At 42.3% G+C, this 24,155-nt stretch overlaps 2 protein-coding genes across 4 annotated transcripts; one reads left to right on the top strand and one right to left on the bottom strand.

Moving 5' to 3' along the window:
• Window positions 1-204: 204 nt before the first annotated feature.
• Window positions 205-24,153, bottom strand: GTF2E2 (general transcription factor IIE subunit 2). 3 transcript variants are annotated; one of them, XM_085221872.1, is made up of 8 exons: window positions 24,017-24,153; window positions 23,369-23,535; window positions 12,994-13,085; window positions 12,339-12,446; window positions 10,616-10,798; window positions 10,074-10,167; window positions 2,150-2,265; window positions 205-1,112 (listed from the first exon to the last, which is right to left on the bottom strand). In XM_085221872.1, the coding sequence occupies exons 2-8, from the start codon at window positions 23,529-23,531 to the stop codon at window positions 996-998; spliced, it is 873 nt and encodes a 290-aa protein (XP_085077998.1). In that variant the 5' UTR covers window positions 23,532-23,535; window positions 24,017-24,153; the 3' UTR covers window positions 205-995. The 3 variants fall into 3 exon arrangements, with proteins under 3 accessions (XP_085077998.1, XP_010707912.1, XP_010707913.1); XM_010709610.4 differs by lacking the exon at window positions 24,017-24,153 and adding an exon at window positions 23,869-23,994; XM_010709611.4 differs by lacking the exon at window positions 24,017-24,153 and adding an exon at window positions 23,812-23,950.
• On the top strand, window positions 14,859-21,087 carry SMIM18 (small integral membrane protein 18). Its single transcript, XM_010709609.4, has 2 exons — window positions 14,859-15,143; window positions 18,388-21,087. The coding sequence occupies exon 2, from the start codon at window positions 18,429-18,431 to the stop codon at window positions 18,720-18,722; it is 294 nt and encodes a 97-aa protein (XP_010707911.1). The 5' UTR covers window positions 14,859-15,143; window positions 18,388-18,428; the 3' UTR covers window positions 18,723-21,087.
• Window positions 24,154-24,155: the final 2 nt, after the last annotated feature.

Here is a 24,155-nt window from a genome sequence, read left to right as displayed (position 1 = left end):
TGTACTGCAACCGACATCAGGCATCTACAGCAAGCTTTCTTTTAAGGTGGTTTTCTCTCTCCCCCAAACAAGAATGATAAAAGATGACAGTGTTAGCCCAGAACAATAAGTCATTGAGAAGATTAAAACACAGTGAAGACTCCTTTACCTCTTTGAAAAGGAAAACACAAGTATGAGATCTCACATTAAGGAAGAAACACTGGAAACCAGCACTGTAAGTTTATTAATTTAAAAAAAAAAAAAAAGAAAGAAAAAAGAAGTTGCAGTATTACACTGTCAATTTATTTCCCCTATCCACCAATAGAATTGTGCAACACAGATGCATCCACTACAGTGAGGAGAAATTGCCTGTGTAACAGAGGTGCATCCACTACAGCGAGGAGAAATAGCTGAGGGCAATTTCTGATGAGCATTGTGAAGCAGCAGCTGCAGTGCACTCCTGCAACCTGCCTGGAGTTCTGGAGAGGGTTTGTTCTGAGTCAGAGCCTCAGGTACCATCAGTTCGGTAAAGCTCTACTCCATAGCAAGGCAGGAACATACAAACTGTGGGTATATTTGACTGTAAAAGAAACTTGCCTGCAGTGATTTTAGGAATAGACTTCCCCGCAATACATACAATAATGCTGTATTCAATTCTACGAAAAAGCTCCTCTTAAGTAATTCCAGGTAAACACCCATTAAGCAACGTAAAAGCAGAGTTAAGCACTGAACAGGAACTCCTGTATTTCATGCTGAGCACCATTTATCACTCTATGCCAAGAGGCAATCTGAGTGAACCTTTTATTTGAAGACACATTTCCAATTAGCTAATTAAATTAAACTCTAAATTTAGTAGTTCAAACTTGCTCTCAAACTGATCTGCTCCATCTCGGCAGTCACTGGGATGAAGGAAACACATCACATTACTATACAGTCAGTCTTCCTGCAAGCAGTCGCTGAGTCTGAGTGGCAAAAAGCCTGTAGAAAAACATCTGTTTGCTTCAAAATTCAGCCAGTCACTGTTGGCCAGAAGTGACATCAGAGTAATCTTTCAAGACTCCAGCCAAATGGTCATTGTGAGTCTTAAATCGACGTTTCTTCTGAGAAGTGGGTTTCTTCCTCTGAGCAGGAGCCTAAAGGAAGAAATAAACGGTAATCAAAAGATCTGCCTTCCTGCTGTGACATCTGACCTGATGTGGGATACTGTGCCGCTCACAGCCACTGCCTCGCTCCAAAGGAGAGCTGTGATTGAACAGGGGGTAGGCAGGAGGCGAGATGTCTTTATTTATGCAGGAAGCAACTGTATTCAATTCGAATCTTGGCGGGGAATTGGCACTGGGGATGCAGCAGAGCTTCCTGGTATCTTGTGTGCTGTAGGAAAGCTGGCATTTGTTTGAAAGTGGGATCTCTGAGCATTGCCAGGCAGCTATAGAAGTAGGTAGATAGCACACAGTCACAATGATGTGCTCAAAGACAGATCTAGAATAAGCAGAACACAAGAGAAGTGCCTACATTACAGCAGATGTTATAACATCCACTGTAGCAATGGCAGAAACCAGGAACAGATCCTGTGTGGAAGGGCTTTGTGGAAGGCCAGTTTGAAGCCAGGTGTAGAACAGAAAAGAGATGGTATGCCACATACAATAAATGTAAAAAGAAAAAAACAACAGATTTGTTATAAGCCAGGAAGAAAGCATCTTTGGAGATGTTGCTGTCATTTTGGCCTGCCAGTAAAGCATGAGCATATTGCACTCTGTCTGGGGAACAGCCTAAGAGCAGTGGGAGGTAGGTTACACAATTCAAATCAACATTTCAAAGCTGTTCAGCAGAAAAGAAAAAGGGAAGAGAAAACCTTCTCCCAGAAGAGCTGCTATTGTTTTGCTCCTAACGTACTGTACAGCTTTAAGCAGAAGCTTCCACTTTGGAGTTCTCAGGGATTTTTGGCATTTGCCCACTTCTTGATGTTTCTGGGATTACGCTGGCTGAAACAAGTCATAAAAACTGGCTGCTGGCTTCAGCATTGTTTTTTTGCAGCTTCTTAAAATTGGTTGCATTTCCTTGAGCTACAGAAGGCAGCTGCGCATAGGCTCAGCAACATATTTTGGAATTAACATCACAGGGTCAGCAGGGGGGGAATTTCTCAGAAAGATCTGCAATTTGTATCTCTTACTATTTTCCTCGGTCCGGCTTCTCGCATGGAGGAAATACCCTGTCGTTTCAGGTACTCTTCAACTTTGTCTTCATCTATAGAATCCATGGGAATGCTTCTCCACAGTTTCCGAAACTCTGAAACACCAAACAAACCCTCGTTTCACAACTCAGCGAACAAACCCTAGGCAAAGCCCTTGCACGAAAGGAAAGCAGAAACAGATCTGAGTTCAGACACTGAAGTACTCTGATACGCCAGCCTGCAATGCAGTTATTGCTGCCAGCAGGCACCCAATTAGTGCAGCCTTTACCCACTCTTAAAGTCGGATGCACTTCCAAAACCAGCCAACAACAAAAGCCACCAACACTTCATGGAAAAAGATGAGCTGATTCACATATGCACTAAGGGCACCCCAGCATCCCAGCTTCAGAGGCACCCACAGGCAAAATGTGTGCGTTTAATGGTAATTTTATATGGCTTCCATCCTTCTGCCTAGCACCTTGTAGCACAGCAGACTGTTAGTGTGTTTTATAAGCTTCAGTTCAAACGATCCTGGTGAAAGGTAATAGCTAACCATAAATGGCAACTTCATTTACACATCTTCCGCTGCCACTGTCATGGGAGATTTGCCATCTCATAGTCCAATTTACTGAAGATTGAAGACATTTAACTTCAGTGGTTGTAAGCTCCTTTATCACTGTAATCTAATACAAACCATGCTTTACGGATAATAAATTACTAGAATTCCTCTGATGTTAAAAAGAAGAGAGAGACCTTAAAAACCACAGCAGCAAGAAAAAAGGCAGAGACAGTAAGTCTTAATTAGAGCAGCTGCCATCTGCCTGAGCACTTTCCGCCTCATGTAAAGTTTCACAGAGCCTCTGGAATGCCTTCTCCCGGCAGCGGCTGGTACAGTTCTACCTCCCTTCATTCCCCAGGCAGTCAGTTAGATATATCCTGTCAGCAGGTTTGGCTAACAATCTATAAATAAAACACGAGGCGCACATAGCAACGCAAGACTAAATTTTTCCCTTTATTTCCAGATAAATTTAGTATACAGTTGTCAAAACAACCACAACTTCTGCATGCGTAAGAAGTTGTCCTATGCAGCAGGCGATGAGACACTCCAGTGACAATCTGCCGCAAACACACCGGCTCTGGGCACACTGCAACCAAATGGTTCAGAGCCATAAAGAACAGAATTCCATCCTTCACTTGGACTGTTCCCTTCCTAATGCATCTTGTTTTTCTAAGAATGGGCATGCCTTAAGTCTCAGCTCTTTCTTTTTCTTTCCATTACCAACAGTAAAGGGCTGTTCGAGCTTCTCCAGAAACAAAAGAAAGGAATTTTGCCAGGGAAGAGCAGCAAATGTTCATTTTTGGTAACGCAGTGCTTTTGAGAACTGAATCCTGTCAGAGTGCCACTTTTGGTTATAAGGAGACACTGCTCAGCCCACTGCTCATGTTCAGGCTGTGCAGCACGACAGAATCATTGAGACATGAACTTTCAGATAACTTAACGCAAGGAGTGACACTGTAGTCAAAGCATTCTCTGTCCACTCATCCATTTTTGGTGTGATTCCTGGCTTTAGGGGTATCTTGCAGTGCCTGCTCTCACAGATCATCTCTCACTTCATCCTGTTGCAGCAGGTGGACAGGCTGTGTTAAGATCAAAGCCAAACACACACAGGACATTTCTCAGCAATAAGCACTCGGCCTTCCCAGCAATAAGTCTTAAAGGTTGCAGCCTGAGCAAAGGTCCTAGTGCATTCCTCAGGCTGAGCTCCTTCAAGCTCTTTCCTTTCTCCTTGTCCTGAGCACCCAAGTGGGACTCAGCAGGACACTCAGACCCACTGGTGGCCGGAAATAAGAATCACATGATGGCTGTGCAAATTCATTATCACACTTCTGCAAGAAACCATATTCCAAACCATGTTTTCTGCAATTCATGCATGAAGTGAGAAGAGTGCATATAAACACATAAATATTAAACAGATTCCAGGCAGAGATGCTTTCAGGCCATGCTGTGCTCTGCTGCCTTCGGCTGTGCACAGACGAGCCCTGTGAGAGATGCAGGCAGTTCTCTTAAGATGTGCCAGGCATGTGTACACTGCGTGATGGCATCAAGAGAGTTGGTCACCATGGACTTTTAAAAAACAGTGGTCTTTTTCTTACCATGTATTGCTGCAAACACGAGAGACCTGACTCCTTACTAGAGTGCATGATATATGGAAAAATGCTCTGATGCAAAAAAAACCACCAAGCTCAGGATAGATACTTAAAGTTAACTAGCTTACATTCTTCTGGAGAACAGAAGTGAAAAATTAAACACTAGAAAATAAATGGTCAGCTCTTGAAGGATTAACAACAACAGAAGTGCAGTTAATATCTAACCACAGCATTTTGCATTTCTTGTAATGCAGTGGTTATAACATCATTACAGCTTCACAATCACCTTTTAAACTTGGTAAAGAAATATGAATTTAACAGTCACCAAGAACCAATACCGCAATGCTAAAATGGACTATAAGTACAGATAGTTTAATTCACTAATTGGCCCCATCAGAATCACCTCACAATATTCAGCCATTCTTTTTAAATACTCCTCCATCAATCAGGCAGCTTTCAGCATTGTAGCTTTGACTGCAGTAATTGCAGAAGAGCTTCTGTGGTGAAGTTCAACAGATGGGATTAAAATACCTTAGTGCCCAGGAAAGTGGGAAATCACAATAAAACTGTCCCCTGGCAATATTCTGTGTTAAAGGGTTGGCTCAGCATAAAGGTGGGGATGCATTCACATGGTTGTGCATGCTTGTGGTTTGTATTTAGGGTTCCATCTAAAGAGCGAAGAAATACATCTATCACCACATCACAAAACCGATTCTGTGTCACACCAAATACTGAACTAAATGCAGGAAATGAAGAGAGAGAGCAGCTGGCTGGCTGGCAGTGAACCATTTCCATCTTACCTGTCAGATTTATTCAAAGTCTCCAAGGACTATGCCCCTATCAGCTAGTGAAAGTTTAGACCTTGGGAATACACTGTGAACTATTGTAACATCCCCTCTGAAACATGAGAGCCTATGTGAAAAGCTGGCAATAACCACCACTCTCAAGAAATAACAATCCATATTTCTGCCAACTCCAGGCCTAAAATCCATACCCTTAACCCATGACAGGATGTGATTTCTCCAGCTACTTTGAGAAGAAATTGAAACACCGTCACCCTGGACTTTGTTGTGGTTCCTAGCAAAAAAGAGGGGCACTACTTGTAATAGCTCACGAGAGGGGCCAGTGACAAGGAACTGGTCTGCAGAGACCTGGTCTGGAGAGCAGGAAGGGGACTGCTGAAGCAGAAAGCTCGCTGCACGCTAGTCTGCTCCAGCCAGGCACAGAGAACAGGTTCAGATGCATGCATTCCTGCAGCGCACAAAACCACGGTAATCCTGAAGTACATTCTATTTTCGCTCCCTGTGTCCTGTAAAACTGCTGGGTGATCTTTATGCCAGCAGAGCATGGTGAAGGTGGTAGATTCTTCATTCAGAGTCAGAAGACTACTTTACAGCTAAGCCAGAACAAGTAACAGCTACGGAAAGCAAAGGCTGTTCAGCAATCAAGAAGGAAGGCTGCACCTGACCTCAGCAGGCTGCCAACTCCTGTCACTTAGGCTGCAAAGACAAGATAGAGCTGGGAAAAAATCCCCTGGAAAGAAATTTCCAAAGAGTTTCTGACCATAGCAACACGGGTTGTGAAGCCTAAGGGAGATCAGTATGTTTTCAGCAGAGGACTTGTAAGTCCTGACAGCAATGCAGATCTTCGCCAAAACTGGCAGCCAGCTGCGTCTGCAGCACCCTCAGTTAACAAATCCTGCTGTATGCAGCATCTTGCAATTTGATCGCTAAAATATTTCAACTCAGAGGCTTGGCAGAACTAGCACAACTCACAGGCTACTCCCCTGCTTCTCCAGATCATGAAAGAGGGAATGAGGCTGACCTAAAGGCCACTTCAGTATTTGCTAGCATCTCTAGCATCAAGATGTCTGCATGCACAGATTTAAAACAGTGAACCTGGACCAGCAGGAAAAATACACAAAGCAGAACATAGGGCAGCACAACAGAAGTTTTGTAAATGGCTTTTCTCTGTGAAATACCTGAGGGGTAAGGATGTTTCTGCAGATTTACTGCCTGGGGTGCCTTATATACAAAAGCAATTTTCGCCATCATTCCTCTGAGCTACTATAATCCAATACGCTCTCCTTCTATAAATGCTTACATATGGGATACAGCGTCATGGGTAAGTGGCTGCACAGTGGCTTCCTGCAGCTTACCCTGCAGCTCTGATTGTCTTGCCCGCTCTTGCAAAAAGGTTGAGATGGCTTCTGGAGATAAACTTCTGTATCATACTGATAATAAAATCTGTCAGAGATTAAAAACAGCTTAAGAGTCTTCACTGAGCTGAGCTAAAACCTGAGTACAGGACAAGAACAGACGACAATATTTCTGCAGAAAGGACAGAAGGAAAGAAATGAAGAGCAGTAGGGAAGGTGAAGTCCTGCTCTGTAACAGTTCTACATTTAAACCAGAAAGAAAAGGTGCCCGATTTTAACTTGGTGTTGTGCCTGGACCAGTTTGGAATTCAAGGCCAAAACCACAAGTCATCAACTGATACTGAGCAATTTTTATACTGTGAAATTTAATAAGCTTCAGCCATTCTTTAAAATCCCTTCAAAGGTGCTTAGGAAGAATATTAAACATATATATAATCAAATATCCGCATTTCTAGGCACTACAGTATTTCCTGTGTTGCCTTCAGAGGTGAAAGACATCAACTCTAACGGTAAAGCAATTGGAGTGGCCCTTCAGCATTCAGGCCCCCAGTGAAAGTTTGCTTCACATGCAAAGTGCTTAGCCCCAGCACAAAAAGGCACTACTTGCCTTGGCTGAAGCACCTGAAATCTAGCCCGGCTTTTATAAACTCTTTCAGCTACACATTACTGACGGAAGATTAATTAGTCAGGAAGTGAAGAAGGAACACATGCAATCTGAACCTTCTTTGGCTAATCACATAAGAGGAAGAACAAAAGCCACTCCTCACTACACATACCTTCCCCAGTACCCTGGAGATAACGATATAGGTACTGCACCGCTGCTGAAGTACACTGGGGCTTGTTTTCAAAAGGGGAGAAAGAAAAGCTTGTTTAGCCACCAAAACAACTGCAGTCAGGGCAAAGGCAGGCACTGCCAGACAGTCTGTCCCACTGCTTTAGGCAGCAGCTTCCAAACTGCTCCACGCTCCTCTTTCTCTACTGACTGCTGATGGAGCTCAGACAGCAATGGAAGAGGACCATGGAGGACAATAACCCCAGCCAACATATGTTCAAAACTGGAGTGTCATGCAGCAAAACCATGTTCTGAGGAGCACAAAACCCTGACTTCTAAGGATAAGCATTAAACTAGAAACATATTTTGAACTATCATCAGTTGCTAGATCAAAGAGTCTGACAACTCCTCAAGGCTTATTTGCAGCCTTCTAAAAACTTAGTTTTAATGTTGCTGGAGATAACGAGCTGAAATAGCACTGCTAACGCAGGAACGTGTCATAGCTTATCCTGTACGCAGACAATTCTGCCAAGGACTCCCTAAGAAACGTGCTTCCAGGACTCTGGAAACAATCTCAAAGCAAGACTGCCCAGGAAGGATGGGTTTTTCTCATCTTAGGATAACATGCTTGGAAAAAGGACCCATTCCAGCTGCAACAACAAAGTGAACCCACTCGGAATGTTGTAAGAGCTGTGGCACATGCAAGCAGATCACAAATTGCACAAGAGCGAATATTCTGCCTCCTCTCTCCAAACAAAGCATTATCTTCTGCATGACAAAGAAAAGCAAAAAAGCACAAAAAAACAGCAAAAAAATCCCTTTCTGCTCAGATGGGAACATGCTGCCACCTGCGGATGAAAGCAAGCAAGGCCACCTTGAACTACAAACATTGCATGCTCGTGGTCCCTTCATCACAGACATAAGGGGCTTTCATGCCTTTCTCATTGGGAGACTGAGCCAAATGCCTTAAACATTTTATGTTCTCTGTTGGTGTTTTTGTGTTTTGTTTTGTTGTTGTTGTTGTTGTTTTTAAACAAAACGTTTTCCCTTATTTTATAGCAAAGGTCTGCACTGCTTGCTCCTAACCACTGATCAGTGCTGCATGTGCTAGAATATATGAAGACTGTATACGAACAGCCTTGGATTTGTACTGGCTCCCTGGCAGAGCTGGTAGATTTCTTTAGAACTTCTCAATAAAATGGACCCTTTGATTCAATTTCACAATCAATTCAGGAGTTATCATAAACTGAAAGCAATAGAATAGAGATTCTGCTAAATCTTTTAGAATGGCTGGGTGCCAATTACAGAATCACAGAACGGCCAGGGTTAGAAGGGACCTCAAGGATCATGAATCTCCAACCGCCCTCCCACATGCAGGGCCACCAACCTCCCCATTTAATACTAGACCAGGCTGCTCAGGGCCCCATCCAACCTGACCTTGAACACTTCCAGGGACGGGGCACCCACAACCAATTAAACCAAAAGAAATGATCAGCAATTGGGACTGTAATATAACCAGTAGCTGCTAAAAAACTTAAAAGCTTTGTCTGCAAGAGAGCTGATTTCTAAAGGTTTTGGCAAAGTTCGGAATCCTAAAAGCCATGGACTGATGGACTGAAGAAACACAATCTGAACAGGCTGACAGTATTAATGGTAAACTTGTAGGCATATGGGAAGTTACAAATTCCCCAATAAAGGCTGACTGAGGATTATGATCCTTCATTTCACATACTGTTAGGACTCCCACTATAAAGAAACAAAGAAATTACAGTTTAAGATAATATTTGGAAACTATATTTTTAAATGCTGTAGGTGACATCTATTAAATTATCTTACTAAGCTATTAACTGAGAGTACATCTGCTATGTAACAAAGAAGCTGCATGATTCTGTTTAAAATAAGGAGTTTCTCTGAGTTATTCAAACAAAAAAGCGCTTTATGTTTTGTTCTATGGTCCTGCACACACAGCAGTTAAAGGTCCAATTAAAACTTTTTCCTTCTTTTACCATAATGTGATGCTTTAGAATATGGCTTCATGTGGCATGTTACAGAACAAGAGATCAACATTAAGAATTCAGTGTCCTTGAGTCATTTAAAATAAGGTCTTTTACCAGGGAATGCCTTCTCTCTTCTGTACTTACAGATATCTGATGTTGGCTCTGACGTCATCATTGCAACACACCCTGACAGGCGTAATTAATTTCTGCAGATATATATATTATTGCATAACCTGGACTCTTGCTGCATTCAGCCAATGGGCACACTGATTGCAGAGGACTTTACCACTATTTGTTAGATAAAAAATACATGCTGAAGCTCTGGAGTTCCACTCCCAGCTCTAGGCAGCAGCACCACCCCACACTCAGGCTGCCCTCCCAGTTGTAAACCACCTCTTCCCAGTAGTTTTGCTCACATCTCCTCCCTGTCTGCTTGTTCCTTCTCTTCAATTTCTGGTTCCTCACTGCATTCACCAACAGAAGTACATGACTGGGAAAAAGCTGGGAAAAAAAGCAGCACAGAAACCCAGAAGAAATTCCATTGTTCTTCATCTGCCTTTATGCAGCAAAACGTTAGATGTCATCTAAGCCACAGACAGGCAACTCTTCCTCTTTTCTCATCTGCTACACTTGAACTGTTGGGTTCCTGGTGCCATGTACCAATGCATCCAATAGAAAACAAAGGTTATTATCCCTGAACTTGTTTGCTAGTCTTGTTATCCTCACACTAATATATACCATTCTGCTGACAGAACCTCGATATACCAAATATTTTCTTATCACATTAAAAGACATTCAATCGCCTAAGTTGAATTTAAACCATGGATACAGATATAAATGAACACTTACCTTCGTCCACAGAGAAATGACAGCTCTTGTCATTATAGTAAAGAAGTTGCCTCTTATCAGGGCGGGTAACAAAGAGAATTTGGTCCCCTAAAGCCTTGAAAACAAACGCAAAAGAAGAATCCCAGATCAGTTCTACGTTAAGAATAACAGACCCAGATCCTGTTCCACAAAGAGATCAATGAATTGGAGAGCAGCAAAGTAACAAGCAACAAAAAGCATCCAAAGTGGACACCATCAATAAATGCACCAATAAAATGAAGATAAGATATGAGCCAAAATCAAGGTATAAAAGCACAATTAAATGCCTTCAGTTGCAACATAATACATAAAGCACGTTTTGTGAGAAAGCTTTGACAGCTGTGCTGAGATGTCAGGTCAATTGTAAACATAAAGGACAACATACAGGAAAAGGTACTAAATCAGACCTTCTGAGTCACCAAAACAACAAAATGAACTCCGAAAAAATTCTCTCTTAGCTTTTACTTCCACTTTGAGAACTTACCCAGAAGAGCTTTGCTGAAGCCCAGATAAGCATGACTCACCTTTATAGCTTTATGTGCATTGGGTAGGCCTTCCTCAATTTCTTCTAAAAAGATTCCTCCCAGCCCTTGCTGGTCATGCTTGTCCAGGAGCCTGAGCAGAGCCTTTTTATCTTTCAAGTTGTACTTGGGTTTGAAAGCAAACTTCCCATCTATAACTTCTATTTTAGGATTGTTGACTAGAGCCTGTAATAGGAATATAAATTTTGAAACTTGAAAAAGAGAACAAACTAGTACTTCAGTAGCTACGGTACGTCAGCCATGTGTTATAGCTGACAGTTTGGAGGTTTGAATTTGAAACAAATTTTAAATCCTTGGATCTCAGATCCAGCCTAGGCATAATTCATGGCGACATACAGCACAAAGCACCAAAGGAGGCTTAGCATCATTCACTTAATGCCTTTGAGCCTGAAGGAGCTTCAAGTCTAGAAGGCACGTGTTCCTTTTTGAGAAAGGCATGACAACAAAAAAAAGATGGAACACAAGAAAAAGTGTGCTTTGGTTGCACATAAAGTGCCAACAGACAACTTGGCAGATCAAACTTGGGTCGTATGGATGTTACAAACGTGAAAGGCATTATCTTGGCATGAACAAAACACGAGTCAGTCTTCCTGAACTGCTGCCAATTGGCACCAGCAGCTGTAGCAGAAACTGAGAAGAGCAGACATGCTGCGCAGTAGGATTTTACTTATGATGCTGTTTCAGAGTAAAGCTGACCAGAAACTCATGGACAACTGAAATGATTTAAGATCTGGTCCAAATCAGTTTTGCAGTGCACGCAGTATCATCACGGATTACCAACTCAGTGATAATTTTATCTGAGCTTTTTAGTTCAGCCTCAAAATTCTGATTTGTTATGGAAACAGCCTGGAGCTACTCTTCAAAGCTTTCAGTGGAGCCACATTTTCATAATAGCAGCATTGCCAGTTTTCTGTTCTCCAGAATATTAGTATTAATTAAAAACATAATTAAAAACATCCTACTTTTTCTACAGAGATTCCCTCCGCAGCATGTATTAACAGCCTTTACTACTTTGTTGCAATGAGTCTAAGCACAATACCAGCAAAACCAGATCTTGATAAATACCAAAATATGAAGGATTTTGTTGATTTACTAGTCTTGCAATGCCACTACTCTTGCAATGCCATATTTGGATCAATAAAGCATGAAGATGAACGCAGCAGCAAGTTGCAGTGACTCTGTAAGAATGAAACCTAGCATAAATCATGACACTGATGAACTCCAGCAGGGGAACTTTGAGATCTATTACCCCACGATTCCAGACACAGATTTCACAACAGAATTCTTCAATTCAGTAAACAAAGATCTCTAAGTATGAATTTTAAGCTCTTCATTTAAGCAATTTGAAATCTTTTATACCGATAGGGCTCTCTGCTTGAACTTTGTTTAAAACAAATTTCTTAAAAAAAAACAACAACAAAGAACAACAACAACTTGCGTCTATAAAATTAGCAATGAAGAAATTCACTTGACATACAACTTACTCTTAACCCTAGTAACAGTAATTGATCCTTAAAAATGTCAGAATACAGAATAGCTTTCATTTCAGTAATTTCTGTAGCAGGAGGCACAAGACAGAAGCATGAACCAATGCAGCTTTTCAGAAGCAGAACTTCAGTATTTAAATAGAGTCTGCAATTAAATAAACAGATACAGCTCAGGTTTATCACTATTCTTCAATCTCCAATCAAAAGCTTTTCTTTACCTCATTCATTAACCACTGCTTCTGTTTGAGTCCAATATCTAAATGTTGTGTTTCATCCAAAATCTCTTCTAGAGTTAATGGATGTGTATCACCACGCTGGTGCCGAGTCTGGAAAAATAAAGAGGATCAATCAGTGTTGTGTAGTTCTTCATTCAGCAGCTCAGTTACCGGAGAGTAACAAGAACTGGCAGCAGTGATGACAGAACAATTTCCGTAAAACCAAGAGAGACACAACACGCGTAGCATATGAGTACCAACTTTAGGTCTTTGACAGTGAGGAGAAAAATCAGTTTGTGTCAGCTGAGATAAATGACAAAATTATCTGTCAAGCACCAATTTCCAAATTATTTTGATAAACAGCTCATGAATCCTGAAAGCTGACAGCATCTTCAAATTCCTATTTCTAAGGCAAACAAAAACCATTCTCCTGGTTTTAAGCAGACCTGGAATAACTGGGATTCCAGAAACGAAGCAAATAATGGGCCCTTTGTTTACTGACGGCATTTTAAATTTAACAGCCTAATTTCTTGAAATTCTTCCTCTTGCACAGTAAAGAAATCTCAAGGCCTGAAATACTCAGCATCTTTTTGCTATCACAGAGAAAAATTAACTAAAGCATTTCCAAACATTATACTTTTACATGAAACCACCATACCTTCATGTAATTCACTATTTTTGCAAGGACTCCAAACTTGTAGCCAGAGCTTCCTGAAAGGGCTTTCAAATTAAATGAGCCATTGTTGTGATCTACGAAAAGAGAAAATAAACAAATAAACAATGCTTTCAAAAACCCTTGTCAAAACCAACAATAGAAACACATTTTGGGAGCAGTCGCTCTCAGTGGACTCTGTGTTGTAAATATGGGGATTCAGACACGCAGCTACCTGCTGGCTCCAGGATGCTTCTGAGCAGAACTCAGTATCCATAGATGCTCTAAGAAAAGAGCAAGCAGCTGTAGCATTAACCTGCAGTATTACACCATGAAACTGGCACACTCAAAGCGATTTTCTCTACCGACTGCTCCATACTGCTGAGCCAGGAGCAGAAAGTTTCACTTATTTCAGTTACCACTCATCCAGTAAAGTAAGACTGTACCTACTGTGCTGGGCTTGGGTAGGTGGTTTTGGTTTTTCTTCAGTTGTTTGAAAAGTAACCCTAGCAGAGAATTTACCACAAAGAAATCATAAATTCAAGATGATCGATCAGTGCACTGCACTGCTCGCACAATCACTCAGTGTCCCCTTCTGCTAAGCCTGCTTCTGCATTCAAGTACCACGAGGTCTGTTACCAAAATTTGTTTCAACATTCTCGTAAGATTGAGTTAATAACACTGTATTAACTGCATAATGCACTACATTAAATAGAAACATCCACAACCCGCTACCAGAAGCAACGGGTCCATTACCAGCATAACATTGCTCAAACCTAACAATAATAGCTTTTCAGAATCTTAACTTCTCCAATAAAACAAAATTCCCCTCTTTGTCGTCACATTTGTGGAGTTTTTTTTATTTTTCTTTTTCAATCCACTGTAGATTTCAAAATCTATACCCGCATCTATTCCTACTGTTTCTCTGAAAAATGAATGCAGGGACAGGAAAGAACAATGGAAGTGCCTCAGCTGCAGGAGAGGCCGCAGAGCTGCTGAGTGAAGGCTTTGCCATGCTGGGCAGCTGGAGGGCACACATGGAAGTGGCAACAAGAAGGAGAGAAAGAGCTCAGGGGCTCATGGTGTAAGAAGTACTGCCAAATACACCAGGTAGAAATGGTGATGTTCACTGGGTTTAAGCTTAACTTAGCCCTCACTAAGTTCCTCATGGGAACTGCAAATTAAGCTTCCAAAGCTTAAATTCCAAATGGCTCAGTTGAATTGTTAGTGTCTCTTCCACTGCATCTCAGCCTACTTCTTAAGTTGATCTGTAAGTCACTAATGAAAGGCAACATGAAGTAGGAATCTGGGATGCAGTCAAATAAGCCCATTGTCAGTAATTACTATAAAGACTCATACAGCAATCGGCATTAATGTGGAGAGAAGGTAATTCCAAACCCAAAACTCAGAAATTGCAAATTCTGAAGCAATTCCATGACATTTTATTAGAGGCTTTACACAGCCACGTACCAATTCTAAAATTAACGGAGGATAACCAGCAGAACTCCAGCTACGTAAGAACATTTTATTCTGGTTACTAAATTAAGAGAGAAACAACAAAAGCCAGCCTCCCCTACAAACCCCGCCTATAAAGATTTTCCCCCACAGGATCTCTTTCTGCACTCAAAAAAAATAATTGCTTTGAAGGAAGCACTGTAAAATCATACGCATAATGAGAGATGGGCAGTGCCTAAAACAAAGATCAGGGCTATAGCTAAGACGACTTCTTGCATATTTGTTTTGTCAACTGACTCTTGAAGATTATCTCGTTCAATCTGCCTGCAGTCCCTGACACATCGTCCCCCCCGCTGCCAGGCTGGCCCTGCAGGGAGGAACAACCCCAAAGGTCACAGCCTGAGTCCCAGTGCAAAGCAGATAGCTCAGGGCCGCTGGCGTGCAGCCCTTGGCTAACAAGCTCATCGTGCACATCCCAAAAATGAAACGATTGGCTTTCTCAATCCGGGCAGTAAGAGTCATATTTGTGAATGATTTCCTCCTGGCGGTGAGGGGGAGATGGAAATGAGCATAAAGGAAGTTGTCAGCAGCACCACACGCCGGCCAATCGCAGCACAGCTCCATCTTAGCTGTGCCATAGGCTGCATGAAAACAGGGAACGGCACGGCACGGCGCTCGCTCAGCATCCTTACAGACAAGAGGTAGGTGCACATCATTTTATAATGTTGCCTCATGTCTGTCTTGATTGCTGCAAGAAAATATGCCTGTGACATATGAGCCTGCAAAAAGCCTCTTACAACAAAGATTGCTTTTCACTAGGTTTAGCTGGATTTTATTCAGCCGAACTCGGGGGTGCTTGCCTTGCACTGTCAGACACTTCCACCATCTGCGTGCTCATGGCAAACTGATGACCACTCCATCTTAGAGAAAAGCTAACCCAGCAAGCTCAGATTCAGGAAACAAAATGGGTTTGATGCTTACTGGTGAGGCTGCTTGCTTTCTGCACCCTCACACTCATTACAGACCGTGTGTTTCTGCAGAAATGACGTGGAAAGGATTTTCCTTATAAAGCTACCATTAAAGCTAAAATTTAACAAATGTATCTGACAAATAGGTATTTTGAAACCTCATCAATTGCAGTAGCTAAAAGAAATGCATGTTTGTGGGTATGCTAGAAATATGTTCCAGAAATCAGTATGTTAGAGTAGGAATACAACCCCTTTGGGTATCATTACTATTGTCAGTAGTGGAGCACTGGGTGCCACACAAAAAGGTGAAAAGGCATTGAGATTTGTAAACGTATTTTTGGGGGCTTTGTAAACCCCAAGATACCCATTATGGCTTCTTAAACAGGACTTCCTCAGCACTGCTCTGAAACCATTTTTTTTGCCAGTCATTTCCCTCTTTATAGAACCAAATTCATTAAATATTTAACTCACTAAATGTTGCAGGAGCTGAACTGCATACAAATTGAACTGGCTTACAATATGAATTTAAATCGTGCCATTACAACGGAAGTAAACCTGTGTGAGACCAACCCATTTTTTGACAGCCTTCAAAGATGCTACCCTCATTAGTACTGCACTAATTCCAAAGGCTCGGCAATGGCTCCTCCAGCTTTGCACACTGGTAATTACAGCGAGCAGCAGCTGATGTCTACTTGCCCTGCCCTATAGCCTCAACTACAAAATTAAGAGAGGAAACAGTGGGTAAGGTGCTGCAATTCCTCCAATAAATGCCTGTGCCAAAAGCTAGGCATAGGGCTCCTTCTCAGCACCAATGCTGCTCTGTTTCAATTAGATCCAGTGAAGATGGAAAGATAAGGAGTGAAGTGTCTAACTGTTAAATGATTACAGCAAGAGGTGCGTCACAAGGGGACCTGGCTGCACCATCCTGGTTTTCATTAATACTCCTTTCTCTATAAATAACGACATACAAATAATGACAAACAATTTAACTGCTTTAAGGAACCCATTTCAGTTGACACCATCACAGTTCTCTTTTGCCACTTCTTGCTCTTTCAGACATTTTCAAGTTTTCACTTCCTCACCAGGCTCTCTAGAGAAGTATGTCTGTAAGGTTTGTTACAGCATTAGCTACCGGCTCAGTTCAATGAACAAAACATTGGTGTTGACCCTTTATTCTGTAGTTTTAGTTACTGAGTTTACCATGTGTAGATTGCCAGGACTATTTTTCAATGAATACGGGAAAGTTCCCACTTTTTGCTTCATTCTGAAAGCAAAAATCTTTCATTTATTAAGACATAGAAATAAGACTTCAGGTTTCTACACAGTCAACCCTTTCTTAGCTCTTCCCCTTTCCACAATCCCATGTTTTCTAGAGCACCTGAACAGACAAAATTATATTTTGGGAGCTGTCTGCTAACTGGCACATGCTGACCAAGGAGCCTACACACCAGGCAGGGGCTGGCATCCCAGCTACTGCTCAGCACCCTGCTGCACCCAAAAACTTGCTACCTTCTCAACATAGAACGGTCATCTGAATCTATGTCCTTCTCCCACACCTGGCTTTAAATTGGTGAAAGGACTCAAAGATTACTACCTCATCTTTCAGTAGCTAAGCCAAATAAACACAAGTTACTGTAGCTTTTTGGTATATAGTCTTAAAGTAATAAAAATATAACTAACTTACAAGTTCCCTCTGTTTTGGGAGACAAAGCCAGGGAAAGAAACTGGGGAAAGACTCCAAACTGTATAGATGCTATTGCCAAACATCTCATCTGCCATAATTCAGAGAAATACAGAGACAGACAAAACTGCTTTTTCTTCTAGATAAACTGCAGCAATTACTGAGACACTGCTTACTTTCACATTTCCTAGCAATGGCCTTTCTGAAGCAGACCACCTTTACAGCAATATGACTCATGCCAAAGGCGTATCTGCTGAAGCCAGCTTCTCACTTTCTTCCTCCCACACCACAGTCTTGCCTCCTGTTGGTACAAACAGGCAGCACTGGATAAGGGATGAGTTAAGTGGAGAAGGTGACTGAAAACAAGAAGGCAGATTTCAGAAGGGATTGGACTGGGCATTCCTTCCATCTGTCCTAATGAACACAGCACAGATTTGTGGATGGTCCAACTGCTGGCTCCACAGAGGACTCCATCATCTTTAGTGGTCTCTTCCAGCTTGAGATACTCTCTGATTCTATGGAACATGCTCAGAGGTAGAGGCAGCTGAATGAAGCAGCTGCATTTCTGAAACTTATCAACAGCAAGAACAGCTGGGGAACACCTCAGGAAATATTGGGTTGGTTTTTTTTGTTTTTGTTTGTTTGTTTTGGTGTTTTTTGTTTTGTTTTTTTTTGTTTGTTTTTTTTTTTTTTTTTTTAAGTTGGAAAGGTTTTGCAGTGTTAACATGTCAGTACTAACGCAAATTCAGAATAAGGAGTTTTCAGAAACCAGGATTGTTTTTGTGAATGTGAAGAACAATGAAAAGCTCAGCCCCATTCTTTGGAAAAATCCTCAGTTACAATTCACACTTTTTAAAAAAGGATTTATTTCAAGTCAATAGAGAAAAAAAGCACACAAGAAAGCACGCAAACTCAAATGACATAATGACATTGAGAAAGTTCTAAGCACTGCTTTCAAATCTGCAAGTCAACAGTAAGGACAGACAGGCTGTTGAAACCCCTGTACATCCAGAAAACAGTAACCTTCTTGTCCTCACATGTACTTGTGAAATGAACTGCTTAAGTCTAGAATAACTGATACTATTTGATGCATTAGAGAATAGTAATCAGCATTCCAGACAAATTGCCAAGTAGCACATTTTGGTTTGATACTTTGAAAGCAAGTATGTGTATTCAGCAATGCATTTTTGTAGGAGGTGTGAGAACAGTCTGAGATGAAGTTTTTCTAATTTGGGATAAAAAACACAGCACATTCTTGATAACAGGGTCCTCAACAGCTTTGTTTTTCTATTTCAGCCCCCAAGCCCCAGGGAATACACTAAGACAACTCTTCAAGAATGGCAACTCTCAACGCCACTCACTGGAACGAGACAACATCCATTTACCAGTACCTGGGCTTTCAAGTGCAAAAAATCTACCCTTTTCACGATAACTGGAACACTGCCTGCTTTGTTATTCTGATCATATTCATCTTCACTGTAGTTTCTCTGGTGGTGTTGGCTTTCCTCTATGAAATGCTAGACTGCTGCTGCTGCGTGAAAAATAAAACTGTGAAAGACTTGGAGAATGAACCCAACCCTGTTAGAGCAATGCTGAACAGCTTCAGAAAGCGTGAAACAGAGGTGGTGTAGGAAAGGCTGATCATAAGCACGTGGAGACCATTTAACACCTTGAACAAAACCACTTGTACCTTACGGACAAACGAGTTATATGCTTTTTTTTTTTTTTGCTTTTTTTTTTTGGACTTAAATAGAATGTTAACTGCTACAACTGCATCTCCAGCTGTGAACTTAAACAGTTAACAAAGGCTTTCTGAGCACCTAGCTGAAGGATCTGTTGCATTGTTATGGGGGAAGAAAAATTGTTTGTTTTTTAATGAATTTTTGTTGTTCATATTGAGTTACTAGAGTAGATGTTTGACTACCTGCACAAATGGTGTTGCTCAACGTGCACAAAACTATATTGCTTAGCCAGAGAAAACACTTAGAAAGATGCCCAACAATCCAATTCTACATAGCACAATGATAGAGCACTGTTCTCTCAATGGGGTGAATCACACAGGGATAAGACAGACATAAGGGATTAAGGAAAAACAGATGAAAGAGAAGGATTTAAAGGCAAGAGATGCCATGAGAGCCTCGTGTGAATTTTTGCCTTCAGCAGTTGTTCTTACTACGGGTTCACCACTTAAAGAAAATATGGTGGTGGGAGGGAAGCAAGCCAGGATGAAATTCATCCTTAAAATAGCCTTTTCTATCCTCCTGCAGTATAACTTAACCCCTCCTCCCTTCTTTCTCCCATTCCAAAGAACCACACTCCCCTTACATTTTCAACCTGTTTAATGACTTTTGAGTGTTGAGAGACGACTACTGCACTACCTTAAGACCATCTTACTGCTTCCACAAAAGCACACTGAAGTGGGATCACGGTCTAGAAGAAGCAGGGTCATCTTTCTGTCCCAAGGCTGCTGCCTCTGTGCCAACTATGACACTATAGGAAATGTGACATATTGATGATCTTATTCCTATCTCATCCTATTCTCAAAGCTGAACTACAGCTGACAGAGTTCTTGACAAAACACAGGCTGACAGATTGCAATCTTCCCAGAGCAATGACAATAATGTCTCCCAGCCAGCACACAGTTTTCAGGTGTTGATATGCTTCGCAAAGGAGGCTGCATCATGATAAGCCTAGCATAAGAGACTGTGGGATGGATGCACAGCAAGATGTCACTTTGTTTTGCACAACTGAACTTGAGCTCACTTCATCAGCCTGCAGATACATTCCAGGATTTCAGCCTCTCAGCACTCTCACAAGCTGACCATGTAAAACTTGAACTATCAGCTTTTACCTGTAACTTAGCACATCATTCCTCTATTGTGTTCATCTATAGGTTTTCAAACAGTAAAGTTCTGTTTTTACAAATTTAAGCTGTAATAGCAACAATCAACAGCACAGCCTTCAGTACAGCCTGTTAAGTCTCTGTCTTGCTATTGAACACAGAGAGAAACAGGCCAGCAGGAAACATCCCAACCCAACTGAAGCTACATGCGGGACAAGATATTCAATTACATAAACAAACAAGACTCTTCACATTAGAGAATCAAAACCTACAAAACAAGTAAGCTCCTGCTGCCTTATCCCCATCAGAAATACCTCAGTACCATGAAAACTACCTTTAATCTTTTTTTTTTTTCTTTTTTTTTTTTTTTTTTAATACATGAACTCCCACTCTCAGGGTTAGCATGCCTAAGCTCCAAAAGATTTGGACACACACATACACCAAAAGGCTCACCAATTCAACTGATGTTCTTCCTGGTCAGTAAGACGGAATAAGACCCAGACCACCACTACCCAAAAAATTCCAGCGGTTTATCCAGAAAAGCCATCTCCTTTCTTCACAAACTGACACATTTACTACTGCAAACTTTCATCTTCTACACAGTTACTACTGTTAAGCCTTGCCAGCATCAGTCCCATATGCATACAATGCTCTTAACTGAAGTTGAACTATAAGCACAACCAATGGAATCAAATGTGCCAAGTACAAGACAACTGAGGATACAAAGCAAGACACGTGATGATGACGATGTCAGTGCTGGACCGGGGAGACATCTCATTGCCTCCTACTGTATTTCATAATCAGTCCTGAAAGACTGGCATCCTGCATAGGAGAAGGCAGTACGTGGGAAGTAACACGAGCTTCTGTGACACTGGATTTGTGCTCTCATGCCTTCCTGGGAAGCACACACAGCAGGAAGTCTTGGGACTCTCTCCAGCTACTGATCTCATGGGTCTACATAGGAGGCAGCAAACAAGAAACTGAGAATAATGATCTCCTCTTGCGCAGCTCCAGAGCCTCAGGAGAATTCTTTTCCTCACGTAAAGCAAAGCTGTGTAAAAAGCTTCCAGAGATTTCAGCTCTTGCTGACCAAGACCACCAAGACAAAGATTAAGACTTCCTACTGATCAATAAAAAGAAATGAAAAGTTGTAATCCTTTTCATTTATTTTCTCATTACTACTCTAGAGTGAGTAAACAAGGCAGTTTTCAATTTGGTCAGCTAGCTTGTTCAAATAATAGTTTTTAGGCAACAGTGACAACTGTTTTCATTGGAAATCTCGCAAGGAATCTTCAGATGCAGGCTACATTTAGCTGTGTGATCCTCTGAGGATTAGCATGATCTCCATGCCCCACCTCCCCAAATGAGAGCTAAAGGCAAATCCTCAGAGTCAGAATCAAAGAATGACAAGGAATTTGGAGGCTCCGTAGAACCAAAGGTTACTTGTGCTCACACATTTACTGAGACATGAATTATTATCTTTATGGTCAGTACACAACAGAACCAGGAATAATTCTCTTAGTTTTCACTTTTCCGAAGGCAAAGGGGGGTGAGAATTCTTCAAAGTCACTTTTTACTCCATCTCCCCAAGATCTCTCTGTGCCATACACATATCCTGACAGGTACCTAGCAATCTGACAATTCAAATAAAAAACTCGGTTTTGAGGCAGAGGACTTGGACTCTGCAGCACCACAGGGAAACTGTGGTGTCCATGGCTGTTTGACCCCTTCTATCAATTGGCTTTCTGCACACCTGTTCTGAGCCAATTCCTAAGAAGGAAAGAAAAGCTGGCTCACTCTCCATTACTCTTCTTCAACCCTTGATGATTCTGCAGCAATTAGTACATACAAGGAAAAATGAAAGGAAACTGGACTCACTGTACATACAAATATTATAAAAATCCCGAAAGCTTTCTGATATTGTCTGAAACAAAGCCAACACCATTAAAGATAAAGCATATCTCCTCACAGTCATGCATTCTCATGTAGAAAACCACCAAAAACCTACCCCACAAAACAAGAAATCACACTCTTTACTCAGCTGCTTGCCCACATAGCTACTCAAATCCTCCAGAACAATCACGTGAACTGTATGTCCATTGCTCCTTCCCTGTAAACCCCTCTCACTCAAGAGGTGCATACTAAGATATCCTACAGATTTTTTTTTGGAGAACAGCATGGCAAACAGAAATCCCACCTCTTCTGATTTATTTTAAAATATCTGGTTGATAACATCATTTGGTGTCCTTAATGCTTTGAGAAACTGAAGATACACAAGCTCCCTACTCTTACCTCATACAGGAGATGCTGTGCTCCTCCCATCATCCTTGGTATTTTAACTAGCGATAGGAAGACAAGGAATGACCTCAAGTTGTGCCAGGGGAGGTTCAGCCTGGATATTACGAAAAGTTCTTCTGCAAAAGAGTGGTTTGCCACCAGAATAGTCTGCCCACAGAGGTGGTGGAGCCACTGAGCCTGAAGCTGTTCAAGAAGCATGCAGAGGTAGCACTAAGGAACATGGTTTAGTGGGTAACATTGGTGGTAGGTGGATGGCTGAATTAGATGATTTTAGAGGTGTTTTCCAAACTTCTGTAATTTTTCTCTATTATGGAACTATTATTAGTTCCATTGGTTTTGGTTTTTTTTTTTTTTTTAGTTTATAAGAGTTACACACTGCACTCAAAATGCAAGCATGCAGTGTGTTCACACAATAGCGTTGCTTTATATTTTAGTAATTCCTGATGCTTGCTTTTTAGAGCACATCAGAGAATTATGTCAATGTTTACAGAGCTACTCATAATGACCCCAAGTTACCCACCCCACAAAGGGAAACATAGAGTAGAGCACCATCTGCACACAAATCCTCTCTGTACTGCACTTCTCATTTGCTCATACTAATTCTGGAAGTGGTCCTAAGAACTACTTACTTTATTTCTAGAGGTACGTTGTAAGCTGTGCCACCACTGCAGGGAAACAATAGAATTCCCAACTAAGGCAGAAAATAAATCTATGGGAGCCCTACTATTCACAAACAGAAATTAGCTCCCAGGTAAAAGGAGAACTGCTAACCACTATGCACCAGCCAAACATGACAGATTACAAGATTCATCTTAGATTAGTCTATGACTTTCAGCTGATAATTAGTTTTCAGCACCCTCTCACCAGCATTTACTGATATTCACCAAGCAAAATCCAGCTTCCTACAAAGTAATGTTTTGGCATTAACAATTCCTCCAGCTGAATAACAGCAAACAAGTCACAGAATGATGTTTGACCTTACAGGTCGAAGTTTTCTTTCGCATCGTGCACTGTGTTTCTTAGTAAAAAGGGACAATTTCAGGAAGACCACAGCTAACAGAACTCCTGGACAAACTGTTTCATGCTAATAAACACAGACAGTAGCAAACAGGTGTTGAGCAAGGCACCATTACCAACCTGAGCTCTGCTTTGAGCTCGATGGGCCACCTTGCTCTACCTTTACTTTCTTCTTTTTTGAGCTCGAGGATTCAGTGGATGTCGCCGGGCGTTTTTCCACCGCAGGCGTGGAGAGCGCATGCTTTCGGAACAGCTCTCGCTCCCTCAGTAAGCTTGGATCCATAACTCTGTGCAGGAAACCAGAACAGAAAGGGGATTAGAGGACCACCGAGCTGCTTAAGGATACGGGTATGTACTGACGAAAATTCGTTGCCCGCATCCTCCTCTTTCTGAGCCAACTTGATGGGACCGGCACCGAGACACGACGCGACGCTCCAGCAGCTGCGAGCCCGCCCTGAGCCCCACGACCTGAGCCCCCAACGAGAGGCAGCGGTGCGTGCCAGGACCCGACACCTGCCCCCAGAGCCCCCACACGAGGACAACTCCCGCAGACCGCCGCGCACCGGCGCCCGGGCGGAGCGAGGCCAGGCAGGGCCCCGACGGGAGGCTGTCCTCCCAACCAGCACCGAAGCGACTCCCTCCCCTGGCCGCGAACCCCTCAAAATCACGGGCCCGCCCTCCGCCTGACGAGCCCGGGCTCAGCGCTGCCCCAGCTCGAGGCTGCCGCCCGCTCCCCCCCCCGGCCCCGGCCCAGCCCTGCCGCCTCACCCGCCCGCCAGCACCAGGCGCAGGCCGAGCCGCGCCGCGCCGCTCCTATTGGGCAACGCCGCGCTCCCAGCGGCCCCCGCGCTGCCGCCTGCACCGCCCCGCAGTGGGCAGCGCCGGGTGACGCGCGGCCGCTAAAGAT

This window comes from Meleagris gallopavo, chromosome 4 (genome assembly GCF_905368555.1).
Source record: "Meleagris gallopavo chromosome 4, MGAL_WU_HG_1.1, whole genome shotgun sequence".
NCBI classification, from domain to species: Eukaryota; Metazoa; Chordata; class Aves; order Galliformes; family Phasianidae; genus Meleagris; species Meleagris gallopavo.
Note: the sequence above shows the minus strand (reverse complement) of the source record. Positions and strands in the feature narration are given on the sequence as shown.